Here is a 14,837-nt window from a genome sequence, read left to right on the forward strand (position 1 = left end):
TTTCTACACGTATATTAGGACTATAGCCTGGTGGCTCCGCCCCTTTCTACTCTTCCTATAGGTCTAAAGGCTGATTGCCCCTCTCTTTTCCACCACTACTCTATGAATATAAGATGAATACACAGTGTTCAAAAAACTATGGACAGGGATATCTAGTTAAATACATACTTTATCAAAAATTAACAAACATATTGATGAAATATCAATGCAAGATAAAAATCAATTGTTAATCTTATCAGAAACAATTGTCAAAATTAACTATAATAGACTAAATATTCAATGCTGTATTATCAAATGAAGGTTAGAATATCAGTAACATGAAAAAGGTGAAGATAACGAACAATGGTCGATCTGAAATATTTTTAAACTATACAAATGTTCAATAGCGCATTAAAATCAGAACCCCCCCCCCCCGGAAATTTCAGAGGTGGGATGCCTAGGAGGAGTAAGTATCCCCTGCCCCGTTCACCTGTCACACCCGTCGAGAGCCCTACGTATTGATCAGGTAGACCGAATAATCTGTAGTCAAATTGAGTATAAAACAATACGCAAGTTTCGAGATTATCTCCCTTGGTGCGCTCTTTCGTTACAGAGGGGAGTTTTGTTTTCGTGTAAACAGGCAGGGGGGACAGATATTTATATATATTGGGTACATTACATCATCGATGTGCCATGATAATTGATTCTCGTGTTGCGCTCTTCAACTCGAAAATTGCCGAATTAAAAGTAAAGGCGTCAATTTTCTCTACGAACGAAAATCGGGAAAAAAAGAAAATTAAAATCGGAACAAAAGAAAATATCAGTGGATAAGAACTTATCAAACGAGGGAAGAGATATGGATCTCTAATAAATACACACGCATGTGATTGATCAGTGAACGTCGGCATTCTGAATGACTATTTCCCTCATAATAACTTCAAAGAGCCCAATAACTTTTTAGAAAAGGTTTATAAAATCAAAAAAATATTTTTCTTACAGAGACTATGATGGTTATTTCGTTTTCACGTATCCTAATTGAAAGTAAATTTTGTAAATATATAAAGTAGAGCTTTATAAAACGATCAAAATGATCATTGCTTAGCATTATCATCTTTCTATAACATTAAATGAATTTTGAAAGCCATAGCCATCGTTCATATATTTATGCATGTTTGTATACATTAACAACCTGTCCCACTTCCGTGCTGATATGGATACTTTTTGCAAGTTCATCGTAGGAGAGTTACAATCTCGAATCTCGCGTATTGCCTCAAGAGATTTGAAACATATCAGTCAAAATACAACCCAATGCTAGGTTGTATTTGCATTGAAGGTCATTTCAATGATCATTGAATTTTTCAAATGCTGACTTTAAACGACGTTGTTGAAATCCCTGTAACATAAACTCATTTGTCAGTAGCCTGTCATGGTTTATTAATTGATCGTAATTCAAGCATAGGGCGGGAGACATAAATGCCACATACAGGTGATAGTTGACGATGAAAAAGCTGAAGTCCTCGTTTATCACAAGATTTTGTTGCTAATTGGCCCTAATCCTCTACAGTCAGTTAAATATCCAAATATGAAACAGATTGACGTACGCTAGGGTGTCTTTTATTTCGATTTTGAGTTTGTGTACCTATTGTTAATTGATAAAATGTCGTCGAAATAATAAAATGTCAAGTCGAAAGCAACATCAAGAGTTTTCGTCTTCTCGTGTAGAAGTTTTTGAATAATTGTGCTTCATATGAACAAAAAAAGGTCAGCTGATAATGGAGGTAAAATAGGTGCCCATTGAAATTATAAAGATTATTGGAAGACCTACTCTCCAAAGTGTACATAGATGTTGTTAATGATAAACTCCAGCATCATTTTACGAGATTAGGAAATTATTGAGATATTTACTATTACTCCATAAAGGACAGAGATAAATTCATGAAAATTCGTCAACATTTTATTAAGAACTAATAAAACAAATGTGCATAATTTCTAATTCAGAAGATTATTAATCAAGTTCCAGTGAAATTATACACATGCATATGTCTATTTTTCTGGAGCAGCACTGCTACGTCATTTTAACGTCACGTTAGCCGGAGAATATGAAACGATCAGGAATGCCTCTTTTCTTAAACGATTCTTTAAAAAAAATAAAATAAAATAAAAATGTGTGCTGTTGCTACCCTTGTGTAAATATTATTTTTAACAAAGTAATTTTGTATATGATAATTCTAAAGATATGAAAATTCTGAGTTCTATTTCACTAAAGAAGCAATTGTCTATGCTTTCAAAAAGCCTAGTACATGTATATATTTGATTTATCGTGGGGAATAATTGTATTAAGTGTATAAAAGTCGTACATTCTAATGTGACTGACTCTTGAAAAAAAAAATGTCATTTTAAATTTTCTTAAAGTTCTTTTGAGTTTTTGAGATCCACATTTGATTGACCAAATCTAGAATATGATATTACAGTCAGTCTTAAGTTTCTCCTTCAAAACAGTTAATATGTTTGTAAGGAGAATAGATAGCGGCATAGTAGAGCATTTGATTGACCCTGCAATGTTTCTTTGTTTTATGGATTTTTATGAAGTTTAGGAGCCCAGTATTGGTAGGGTAAATCGAACTCACTTTGGTTGCCTGGAATATTAAAAGCAAGAAGACTGAAAATGATTTTGAAGAATTTCATTCTTAGAAAGTGAAGTGTGTGTATAAGTTGGATTTCCAGATGTAAAATTAAAACCAAGTTCTTCTAAAATACAGTTATAATAATGAACCTTACAAAGACGATTTTAGTATAAACCTCGTCAGCTGGAACCGAAACACATTGTTAGTGTAGTCTCTGTAAGTCTTTGATCACTTCCAGCTTAGAGAAAACGGAAGGATAGATGCATTTGGTCTTTTTACTTTCTAACACACGATTCTTTAAATATATTTTAATACCATTTAAACCATTCTGACAAAATTTGTCCTTCATATTTCACTCACAGTCAGGCATAATTCTCTATAGAATTCATGATAGAAATGTCTCCAATTGAAAAATCGGGGCTCTAGATCTGTATTTAGGATTTTGGTTTTAAATAATTGCCTTCAGGTCGTCATTTTCAACTATATTTTCATCACCTGTAACCAGCGGGCCTATAGTTGAAAGATAATCACAAACAGAAGTGTGTAATCTGCATTTAAAGAATCAAAGTATAAACGTCTTTTATCTTCTTCAAATAGTCTATTCAAAAATCTCAAGGTGTCTGAGAAAATTTTAGTGCGGATATGATGAAGACGTATTTTTGATTGTACTGACGTAAGGTAAAAGTGAATCAAAGGCAACATCATGTGTATTTGGTTTATTGCATGATCGATGTCCATGACTACGCCTACCTCTTGGTGTATCGTTAAACAGTTTTATCACATACATAGTGGCACATCTTGGGTTTGAAATATTCCCAATATTATTAATATGTTTTTTACAACCATATGAAAACACAGTGACTGTTTTTCTGATCCAGTATTTCTCTACCTGAAAAACTATACTCATTCCATGCATATACTTACCGGTATATCATATCAGCAAACTAATCTAGTATCATACCATTTAGAACTAATTCAGTTGCTAAAAAAGATCTTGTCCTTCGTTGTATGTCAAGACATACATTCCAATTACTTTTAATTCAGATTGAAAGAGGAAATAAAATTATCTAATTAAAAAAATCACTTAATCAAAAATTCACATTCCATGATATATTTACAATACTCTGAAGTCCTCTGTCTATGATCTTCTCACAGTGGTCTTTGGACTTAGAAAGTCGTTTATAATCATTTACTGATCGAATGAAATAGACATGATTTAACATATTATTTTTTGGACTATGGACATTTGTACATAGGGTCATTATTCGTTGCTCTACCACATCGTCAAAAGCTTCCATAGTCTTGTTTTGCACTGCATAGACTTACTTTTAATTTCCTGGTAAGTTCTCATCTGATTGTCAATTTAATCTTGACATAACATACTATTATGGCATAATGATCATCATAATCTTAATATCTCCTATCAGAGCATTCAAATTCATATCATACCACCACATGCATATGATTTAAAAATAAGTAAATGATCGTAACACCTATCATTTATTTTATATTTAAATTAATCCATTTAAATACTCTCTATAAAAACATAGAATGATAATTACTATACTCCTGACAAAAAATGCGTGAACATTTTAGTACACGTAATCATAAGTCTCTATGAATATATATTTATCAGAATTATTGTTCTTTAATTTTCATGCTTATATATAGAAGCACCACACAAATAATTCTCAGTGAACAAAATGATACAACAATTAATCTATTATTAGCGAAGTCCTTAATTGGCATTTCACCACCTAATTGTGTTAACATTTCAGCATATCTGGCTTTGAACTTTCTAAGATGTTCTGAAACGTCCTCCCTTTTATTGAAGTTCTTTAAATTCTCGCATACTTTAATCAACCGATAAAATTCGGCTATTCCATCTTCGTAGGTTTTCTCCAAGTCCTTTCTTTTCTTTAAAGCAAATTGCGCTTCCATCAACTTCTCGTATGTTAGAATAATAGTAGGATTTGTTGGAGTATTTTTAATGGTAAATTCACGTAAGCAAAGACCCTTCTTTATTTCCTTTTCAGCTATTTCATACTCATCCAACTCCAGGAGACTTTTTGCATACAAACATATTAATCCCAGAATGGAATGATCAATGGCAGAACTGTGAGATCGATATTCTATTGCTTTCTTGAAAGACGCCGCCGCCTCCTCAAAATTTCTTAACTTGATAAATGCCTTACCCATTGCTTCCCAGAGCAAGGATTTTGCATCGCTAAAAAGAGATGGAAAATCATTTAGGCGTTCAAAACTATTTTCAAGCAAGGCAATGGCTTCCTCGGTCTGTCCACTTTCAAGCAAACTAAGGGCTACATTTGTTTCAGATATTATAATAGCCTTTAGTGGTGCATTCGTTTGTTCTTTGATTTGGAGACCTTTCCGATAATATTCCGCAGCTTTAACAAAATCTTTCTTTCTTTCATACATAACACCCATATTGTTCATGATAGACCCAATGATAGGATGGTTTTCTGTTCCAATAACATGACGTCTACGTTTTAAAACTTCTAGCTGAAAAGGTTCACCTTTTTCAATGTTACCTGCATTTGTAAAATAAATAAGTGCATTACAAAAACTTACAAACACGACAAAAGTGTACGTGAATTATAGATATATTCAAGCTGGCAACTTCATAATATTCTTCCTGGTAAATTCTGAAAGGTAAACATTAACGTTCTTCGAAGACAAGGTTCCAAAAGAAGTATATAACAAATTATATACTCTTCTATAAACCTTCAACGGACCGACTTATGGAAACCTAATTGTTGCTTTGATATGTTTATGAAGCCTGTATTGAAACAAAGACTGATGCTTTTATTTAGTGTTCACCTAAATGTATTCAAACGTTTTAATATTTACCAGATATATTTAGAAATATCGCAAGGGATTGCATAGTTTGTAGAATCAGATTTTCGTAATGCATCTTAAGCTCCAGTTCCACTTGCAAAGCCTCTTCTAAGATTCTTTAAAAAATAAAATATTTCTTGATTTAGAAATGTACAGTGATGACTAAATCTTAGAAAAAGTTAAATTTAACGTGTTTAGTATTTATATTCAGCTATCTAGGACTAATTTTACTGATCTATGTTTTCTAAATCATTATATAACATCGGTTGAAGACCTTCACGAATAAGTTGATCATCAATATCACCATTATGTAAACTGCATTAAAGATTGCACCAGAAACAAAACATTAAAAGGAGTATTTTGAATAGAAAATAAATGGTCATTGAATCATTAGAAATTGACAAATGGAAGATGGCACTGTTAAAATGTTCTGATAGACATAAAATGGCGGATATCATTTACCGTATGGCATCCACAAACTTCCCCTGAGAACCTAGATTCCATCCATAGCTTTGACATAGAAGAGCCAAGAAATAATCTCTTTTCTTGGGATGTCTTCTTCGAATTTCCATTGCTATTTGAAATTTCTCTTCAGCTTGTAAATAATCCCCCTAAAAGAGATTAAATTTTCGTTTAAATTTAACATTTCACAAATTCTCTGGTTGATACTTAACTATGACATTGTCTGCAAAAACAATCTTTCGTTATGTCGAAAGTTGACTGATGTCTTTTATACAAACAGCGATTGTTTTCACACATATTTCTCTAGGATTTTTCCGTTTACTCGATCATGAAAAGGTACACACGACGTGTGCGACGGGTTGACAGTAGATGCTTACTCCTTCATGGCACCTGATCCCATCTCTTTTTTTTTTCAGGGGGCCATGTTGGCTTTCACACAATTTGTATTGATTAAATGGACTTTTGAGCATGTCTGTTTGTTATCTTTACATTTTATTCTAATAGAGTTATCAAAATGATACGGTATAAGGTATTAAAATATTATATTGTGAAATCACTAATTTTTGTGGTGTTAATTTTTGTTGTTTTCGAGGTATAAAGAGACCCACAAATTTATTAATTCATTTATTTTGTTATCATAATGATATGCTAGTAGAAATTAAACATCAACTATATATATTATTTACATTCATTAATTATATTGAATACCGGAGCGGAATAACTTCGTTTAAAGCAACATAAATATTCCCATACATGATCAATATATAACCCAACCCTAACTCAAGAACGCCTGTCTCATGGGCCATAGATTTCACAACTTTGAAGAGGAATCCTTGCCCATCATAACTATGCACTTCATTTGTATACTTAATACCCTGGAGCAGAGAAGATGATTTTCAAATAAATAACCATTTTCACTACATGTATATGATCGATGGAACCCAATCCTAACATCAGAACCACTGACCCGTAGGCCATAAATTTCACAAATTTAGAAGAGGCACTCTTGCTCATTAAAACTATGCACTTAGTTTGTTTGCAAAATACCCAGGTGTATAGAAGATTTCAGAGAAAACTGTTTTCAAAGAATTAATGCATTAAATGATCAATAGAGCCCCGACCTAACACAGTACCCCTAACTCAGAGGTCACGACTTTCTGAATTTTGATAGACACTTTTGCGAATTAGAACCACGCATTTTGCTTGTCTGCTAAATATACAGGGGGACGAATAATTTTTGAAGAATTTATGCATTTTCACTATATAATTTATGGAGCCCCACCCAAACACCAGAACACTGAACCTGGGGCCATGAATTTCAAAGTTTTGGTAGAAGGCTTAATGCTTATTACAATTATGCCACTGCTTCACAGGTTTCACTGCTTAATGTCTGTAAGAGATTTTTAAAGATCGCACTAATTTAGATGGTTTTAGTCCCGTCTCTCAAGCCCTCCCATGGGAGGGGAAGAGGAAAGGGGGCAGGGGAGACCGTGAAATCCACAGCTATTGTTCCCTTTACCCATAGTTGATTTATGCCTAATTGGTTTAAACTGGTTCAGCGTTTCCAGAGAAGGAACTCTTAATATTCAAATGTTAACGCATGACGGACGATGGCGGACAAAATCATATACTTTAGGTTGCCTGAGTGACACAGGTGACGTAAAAATGTTTTTTGCACATTAAAAAAAAAACGAACAGCCACTCTTAAGCATGACCGTCAATTCAGAAGTGCTACTACTAACTTTCTTACTTGAAATCATAAAAGAATTGAAAAACCTTAATGTTTGTTAACACTCGTCCATATCCAGTGAGTACTTTTGCCTCATCCAAATCCTGTCTGAATTCTTGCGCTTTCTGCAAGCATTTCTCATAAAACTCTACGCCAACATCTAAAAAATTATTTGTCGTTGATTAGATAAAAAGTGTTGTTTTTTTGACATATTTTTCTTTCATATATTTAGCAATATATCAAATAAGTAAATTTTCGGATGACACATGAAACGACAATACCACTTACTATATGTTGCCATGGTTTTGAACATAATTGTTCCGCCACCTATTGTCGTTGCTGCTAAGTCTATAAACACGTGATACGTATCCTCTGTGCAGTAAATGACGTCAGTAAACAACTTCCCGAAGTTCCGATGCTCCACATTTAACCTGCATAGGGCGTCGGCGTAGTCTTTAGTATAAGTCTGCTTTTCAATTTCCTTCAGAATGTAAGAAAAAGTCCGGCAGAATCTCGACCGAACACCTGAAGAAAGCAAAGCTTTCTTTTTGTAGTACTATATATAACTAATAGTTTTTTAAAATTCTAGTATTTAAAAAATGAATTCGCCATTGTTATCATTTTCTAGTTCAACTTGAACTTGCAAACGCTACATTTCTTGAACACATTTTAGTTAGATATTTTACGAAGCACTTTTTTCTTTACAATAGGCACCTTTTATGTCTTTGATCTTTAAATATTCAGTGATGCAGTCCCTTAATATTCCATGAATATCAAATCTCTCTTTCGTTTGTTTTGAAATCAAATGACGCTGTAAAAATGTCTGTATTGTTTCTTGCGAATCTTCTTCACCAGGACCTTTATCAAAGAGAAAAATAATTTGTTTTAAGCTAATAACGCAATATGAACTAAATACAAAACATAACATAAGTATTACCTAAAGTATTTAGTGCTTCCTGTAAATCAAATGTGCCTGGAATGTAATTCACAATTGCTAAATTTTCTCCTAAGACTTTGGGAAGTCTTTCCAGGAATCCTTTATAAATCGATTCTACAAGAAAATAAGCGTTTTTAGAAATGTAAAAAAAAATGGTTCTTTAATGAAGAACAAAATACCATAATAATATTTGAATAGTAATTTTGATTCAAATTCTGAAAAATGCACAGGAAGAACTGTTTGCGTTTTGGAGTAATTCAAATTATGAAACATTGTTAAATGCACGGGTAGATGAGTTTTAAATCTTATATTTGAATACAAATATTGTGCAGAAGATAATGATGGACATACCAATTTTTTCATCTTGTGTATAGCATTCTGAACTCAATATTCTTAGCCTTTGATGACTAAGTAAATAAATAATATCGTCCGCGTCTAGAGTGCTATTATCATCCTGTACTTCTCCAACAGCCAGGAGCAGTGCAAGAGGAAGTCCCTCGCAGAGTTCTACGATCTTTGATATTTTATCTGTGTCCTTTAGAGACGGACAAATAGTTTTCAGAAGATCAAAGGAATCCTCATAAGAAAGTTCTTTCAGTGGTAATTCATCCAACTGAACCTTTTCAGATGAAACTCCAGTGGTTGATGTCACTAATATTTTTGTACTTTTTAATTGTGAAAGCGAAAGTAGAATTTCCACACTGAGATCATCAACGTCTTTGAAAACGTCCTCTGCATTGTCAAAAACAATTATGCTGTGTTTCATTCTAACAATATTTTCACATATGACAGAAAGCAGAGCTCTTATGTCATCCGTTATTACTTCCTCCTGTAAGAAGTGCCTCGCTAACGAATGAAGAACTTCCTCAGAGTTGTCTATATTCCGGAGATCGATCCAAAGATATGGTCGGTCAATGCGCTTACAATATTCCCTTGCTAAGGATGTTTTTCCGATGCCTTTTAATCCATGTATAACAATTATATCATGTCGTATAAGTTTCTCCGCTAATTTTTGCAGTTCTGATTTTCGACCAATAAATGTAGCCATTGTGTCGAATCTCAAGCGTACTGTGAGTTTCGATATGTTATCATTGATTAAGGAAGTTTAAATGGGTCGCATAGCTCATAAAGGATTAAATGTATAGGACGCAAATTTATACTTTACAAATATGATATGATAAAGAGTATCTTGTTCATCAACTTTTCTTGAAGAAAACTTTTAAATCTCTACTTATTCCTTGCTTTTATATAGGCAGTGAGAATAACAAGACACACCTTAATTAAACAGAAAGAATATAACACTGCATTTGACTCAAATAAGCTTTTTGATCGTGTTTCGCTACAAACGTCAAACGTTTTCATCATGTCATCAAATTTAAGTTTTAGTTTTGTTAAACGTTCAGACATTTCTTCACGTTTATTGAAATTTCTTAAATTTTCAAATACAAGAATCAGTCGATGTAGCTCATCCTTGGCGTGATTGAAGGTACGTACCAGTTCTTCTTTCAATCTGAGAGTGAACTTCACATCCATCAACAACATAATGCAATCAATAATGATAAGATTGGTAGGATCTTGTTCAATAATGAGGTTACGTAACCGTAATTCACGCTGTAAAACCCTCTCAGCTTTTTCATTTTTTCCAAGCGAGATAAGGCATTTTGCATAATCGTGGGCCAGGGCAAGTAAAGTAAGATCACACACTGATATTTTATATCTGAGTTCAAGCGCTTTTTTGTAAGATGTTGCTGCATTTTCGAAATGTCCCGATTTTGAATAAGCCTTACCAAGCGTCTCATAAAGCATAGATCTAACATCATAGTAGAGATCTGGAATATTTTCAAACCGCTCAAGGCTTTTGGTTAGCAATCCTATGGCCTTTTCATTTTCTCCCATTTCTATTAGATTCTCTGCAACATTCCTTTCAGAGAATATTATAGCTTTTAAAGCGGCATTTGTCTCCAGTTTTATTTCTAAACTCTTTTGAAAGAAATGCACTGCATTTGCATGGTCTCCTTTGTTTTTATACATGATTCCCATGTTGTTCATCACAGAACCGATTATCGGATGCTTGTCTGTTCCAATTACGTGGCGTCTTCGTCTTAACACTTCATGTTGCAAAGGTTCGCCTCTCCCTATACCGCCTGTAAAAAATGAAGATGGAAACGTATTCTTATATTTGTGTATTGTTATACCTGCAGTAAACTCATTATGATCGGCCAATGTTTTATCTAACCTGAGATATTGTAGAATATTGCGAGTGACTGCATTGTTTGAAGGATAAGATTTTCGTAGTACATTTTCAGTTCCTTCTCGATTTCGAATGCCATTTCTAAAATACTATTAAGTCAGAGAAAGTCAGTGAATGCATATCTCCAAGTCTAAAAATACATGTTTCATAATGATTGATTTCACTAGTACTAATAAATAAAATAATCCTACTAATAACCAGGTTGTGGAATTGATTCAGTAATGTCAAGAGTGTACAGTTATTACTGTGTTAGTATTTAATCAGTAAACAAGAAACTTCTGATTTGAGGTTATTTTACCTTAAAGATTCGGAAAATTTCCCTTGACACCCGAGGTTCCAACCAAAAGCCTGACATAACAAAGCAAGGTAAAAGTCTCTTCTTTCTGGATGCTGTTTTCTTAATTCAAAAGCAACACGAAACTTTTTCTCTCCTTCATCATAATTTCCCTAAAATTGATTTGACGTATTTAAACTGAAAAAATAAACATTTACTAAGTAGATTGCATGCAATATTTTAAATGATTTTATACGATTAATTTGATTATGATCATCAATTTGGGTTTTACCTTAATATTAGTGAGCACTCTTCCATATCCTGTTAATACTTTGGATTCATCTATTTCCTCTTTAAACTCTCTTGTTTTTTGCAAGCATTTCTCGAAATATTCTATTCCAAACTCTGTCAGAAAAGACAAAAATGTTCATTTATTTTACATTTAATTTAGCATTTTCTTTCTCCTGGTTATCATTGATTAAGATTTCAATAGAAATTCTCTGAAATCATTTCTTTTCAAACGTTTCTATATAAAGAAATTTGTACCGTATGTTGACATTGCAGTAAATAGCACGGCTCCGTCTGCGATAGTGGTGGCAGCTAAATCTACAAACACAGGGTACGTGTCCTCTGTGCAATGAATGACGTCAGTAAAAAGTTGCTGAAAATTCTGATGTTCCACATTCAACATACACATCGCACCTGCGTAATCTTCTGTTTGTGATTTGTTTTCTATTTCTTTTAATATATTTGCAAAAGTATGGCAAAACCTGGTTCGAACACCTATGAATTGGAGTACATGTAGTCAGCCAGAGGAGTTACACTTTAAATAACATTTACTATTGTAACTTTGTATCAGATGCAGTTTACCTTTTAAATCTTTAATTTTTAAATATTCTCTAATGCAATCTCGCAAGATTCCATGAATGTTGAATCTTCCCCCACGATCAGTTGACACGAGATGGCGTTGATGCAGCATTCGCAATGAAGCTTGACTTTCTTCATCAGAAAGACCTCACAAAGAATAAAATTTAATTTAATACTTATTTACCTCATTTACTCATCTATTGATCACAATAAAACACATGATAAATGTATACCTAAAATTTTTCTGGCCTCATCTTCGTTAAACGATCCAGGCATGTAATTAATGACAGCCAAATGCTCTTCTAATGCTTCGGAGAGCCGTTCCAAAAATCCCTTATACTTGGAATCTGAAAATGTATGTGAACATATCAATTTTTGTCTGAAAAATATGTAGATTATCTGCAAGCCTCATCCTTATCAGATTCATTTAAGCATGATGATATATTTCTTTAATGTTGTAAAAAAATGTCAAGTAACTACCAAGTGCTTGGGTACGAGGATTTGTCGCTCTCTTGCAGATTATCTTCCTCCTATTTTAACTATCGACTTATAACACAAGAAACGCATTACCTAAATAACTCTCTCTGCTAAGGTCATAAAATTAAACACATATTAAGCATATCTTTCCTATATGAGGCGTTGAAGTTCATAATTCTGAAATTCTAGTATGATATTTCAAATATTGATTTTATCGAGAAAACACATAATTCTGTAACTCACCTATTCTGTCGTCTTGTGCGTAATATTCCGAGCTTAGTATCCTCAATCTGCTCCGACTAAGTAGTTCAATAATATCTTCTGCATTCAACGGGTTATTGTCATCCGCAATTTCAGCTCCAGACAAAAGCATAGCCAGGGGGATGCCTTCACAAAGCTCTACAATTTTTCCAATTTTAGTTGTCTCTTTCAATGAAGGACATACATGTCCCAATAATTTCACTGAGTCAAAAAAGCACATCGGACGTAAGTGAAAATCATCGAAATTATCTTTCCTCATTGATAGACTAGTGATAGATGTTATCAAAATCTTGACATTCTTTATTCGGGCCAGGCTCTCTATTATGTGATTTGCAAATTCGAATTGATTTTCCTTATAAATATCTTCAGCATTATCGAAAATTATCAGAATCTCTTCTTTTCTATGAGCTATATTTTCTGTGAGGATTGTCAACATCTCGTCGAGGCTTTCGGTGGTAAAGCCGTCGTGTAAAATTTGTCGACCTAAAGCTTTTAGTAATCCCTCACAATTCACAACATATTTCAGGTCAATCCAAACAGATTTACAGTCCACCAGTTCACAAAATTGTCGAGCTAGTGATGATTTTCCTACAGCCTTGAGTCCGTGGATAACGACAACATCAGATTTAATGTATTTCCCCATTACTTCTCTGAGCTCGGCGTCTCTTCCTATAAAGGCAGCCATCTTACATGATGTAGTGTGTGTATATCTTATAAGCACATGTGGCGTTTCGATTGCTTCTACTTCGGTACGATTTATTCATAACTACAATGACGCGCTATGTAAACATGTAATATTTCAGTTACCTGTCCTCATCAGGTCATCAAACCGTATGAAAACACAAGGTGTTAATGATAAACAAAACTATGTTTGTACATATATTCGATGTCTTTTCATTGAAAAGTTATTAATCCTTCAACACTTTTCAGTATAATCTCAAACAAGACATTTAATTTATTCTATTATATGTAGCTGTTTAGATGAAATAGTTCGACAAGTCAATGAGTATTTTGCGCCATATATATAAAATATGCATACGTTGAGTTGTACCTGTAAGATAGAATACTCAGATTTAGAATAAAACTAAAGACATATTCTATTGGCTTTGTACGCAAATACCACAGACAACGTTTTATAAAGCAAAATTTAATACCAGACATTTTTTCAGCCTAGGCTGTCTGATACTTAAGCCACAGCTGAAGTATTCTCAAATGTGATATACTAAGTAGTCCTCCTTCATATCTCTAAGTTGTATAAATTATGTCATTTTTATAAAGTTAAAGTATGTCATTGAGGGAGTCAGCAAGATCCCAGTTCCCCAAGAGCAATCCTACGTCCAGAGGCGAAGCCTAGGGAAATTGCTGGAATCTTGCTGACTCCCACAGAAATATAACTTTGACTGTTTTATTATACCCAATACAAAGAGAAGACTAGATGTAAACCATGAAGATTATTTAAACGCAGTGCAGTTAAGATGCCCAATGGAAATATCAGAATTTTTTCAGATAAAAATATACATTTTTAGAAGAGGGAAGATTCTTTTTAGAACTTTACCAATATCGAACGAAGGTAAGATAGACGAAAACTAAATATTTAGGACGATTGAAATTTATATTTATATTGGTAGAGTGATCCGGCATTTATGTTATTTTAGCAAATACGAAATTCTGTCAAGACTTTAATTTTAATTTTATGTGAATATTTTATATCAGATATGTTAAAATCGCGCATTAAAAGATTGAGGGGCAATATGAGAACCATCTATCCTTCTGTATTCAATAATCCAGAAGGGAAAAAAGAATTAGATAGATTACATGATAATTAAGTACTGGTTCCTGCTGACAAAGCAGATAACAACATTGTCTTTGTTTGTAAGGCTTATTATATTTAATGTATTTTAGAGGAACTTGGATTTAATTCTACAAGTGGCAATCCAACTTATACTCATAGCTCCCTTTCTAAGGAAGAAATTCTTCAAAATCATATGTCAGTTTTGAATATTTTTAATATTCCAAACAACCAAAATGAATTTGAATTATCATATCTATATTGGATTCCGAAACTTCATAAAAATCCTTACAAACAAAGATACATAGCGGGTTCCAGTAAATGTTCA

The 14,837-nt window shown here is 33.2% G+C and overlaps 1 protein-coding gene and 1 pseudogene across 1 annotated transcript; both read right to left on the reverse strand.

Annotated features, from left to right (window-relative positions):
- Window positions 1-4,790: 4,790 nt before the first annotated feature.
- On the reverse strand, window positions 4,791-9,473 carry LOC133185332 (uncharacterized; annotated as a pseudogene).
- Window positions 9,474-9,644: 171 nt separating this feature from the next.
- LOC133185331 (uncharacterized) lies at window positions 9,645-13,402 on the reverse strand. Its single transcript, XM_061320472.1, has 8 exons — window positions 12,703-13,402; window positions 12,216-12,329; window positions 11,986-12,129; window positions 11,662-11,898; window positions 11,408-11,520; window positions 11,140-11,288; window positions 10,827-10,930; window positions 9,645-10,734 (listed from the first exon to the last, which is right to left on the reverse strand). Exons 1-8 carry the CDS (start codon window positions 13,361-13,363, stop codon window positions 9,818-9,820), a joined length of 2,439 nt encoding a protein of 812 aa, XP_061176456.1. The 5' UTR covers window positions 13,364-13,402; the 3' UTR covers window positions 9,645-9,817.
- Window positions 13,403-14,837: the final 1,435 nt, after the last annotated feature.

This window comes from Saccostrea echinata, unplaced genomic scaffold, assembly GCF_033153115.1.
Source record: "Saccostrea echinata isolate AGI-Se365-2 ecotype Australia unplaced genomic scaffold, CSIRO_AGI_Sech_v1 ptg000012l, whole genome shotgun sequence".
Lineage (NCBI taxonomy): Eukaryota > Metazoa > Mollusca > Bivalvia > Ostreida > Ostreidae > Saccostrea > Saccostrea echinata.

Excerpts from the sequence above, each read along its gene's own strand:
- LOC133185331 (XM_061320472.1), bottom strand. The coding sequence starts at position 13,363 with ATGGGGAAATACATTAAATCTGATGTTGTCGTTATCCACGGACTCAAG. Across the intron at positions 12,330-12,702 it reads CGCACAAGACGACAGAATAG|ATTCCAAGTATAAGGGATTT; the intron begins GTGAGTTACAGA and ends ATACATTTTCAG. Across the intron at positions 10,735-10,826 it reads AATATTCTACAATATCTCAG|GCGGTATAGGGAGAGGCGAA; the intron begins GTTAGATAAAAC and ends CATTTTTTACAG.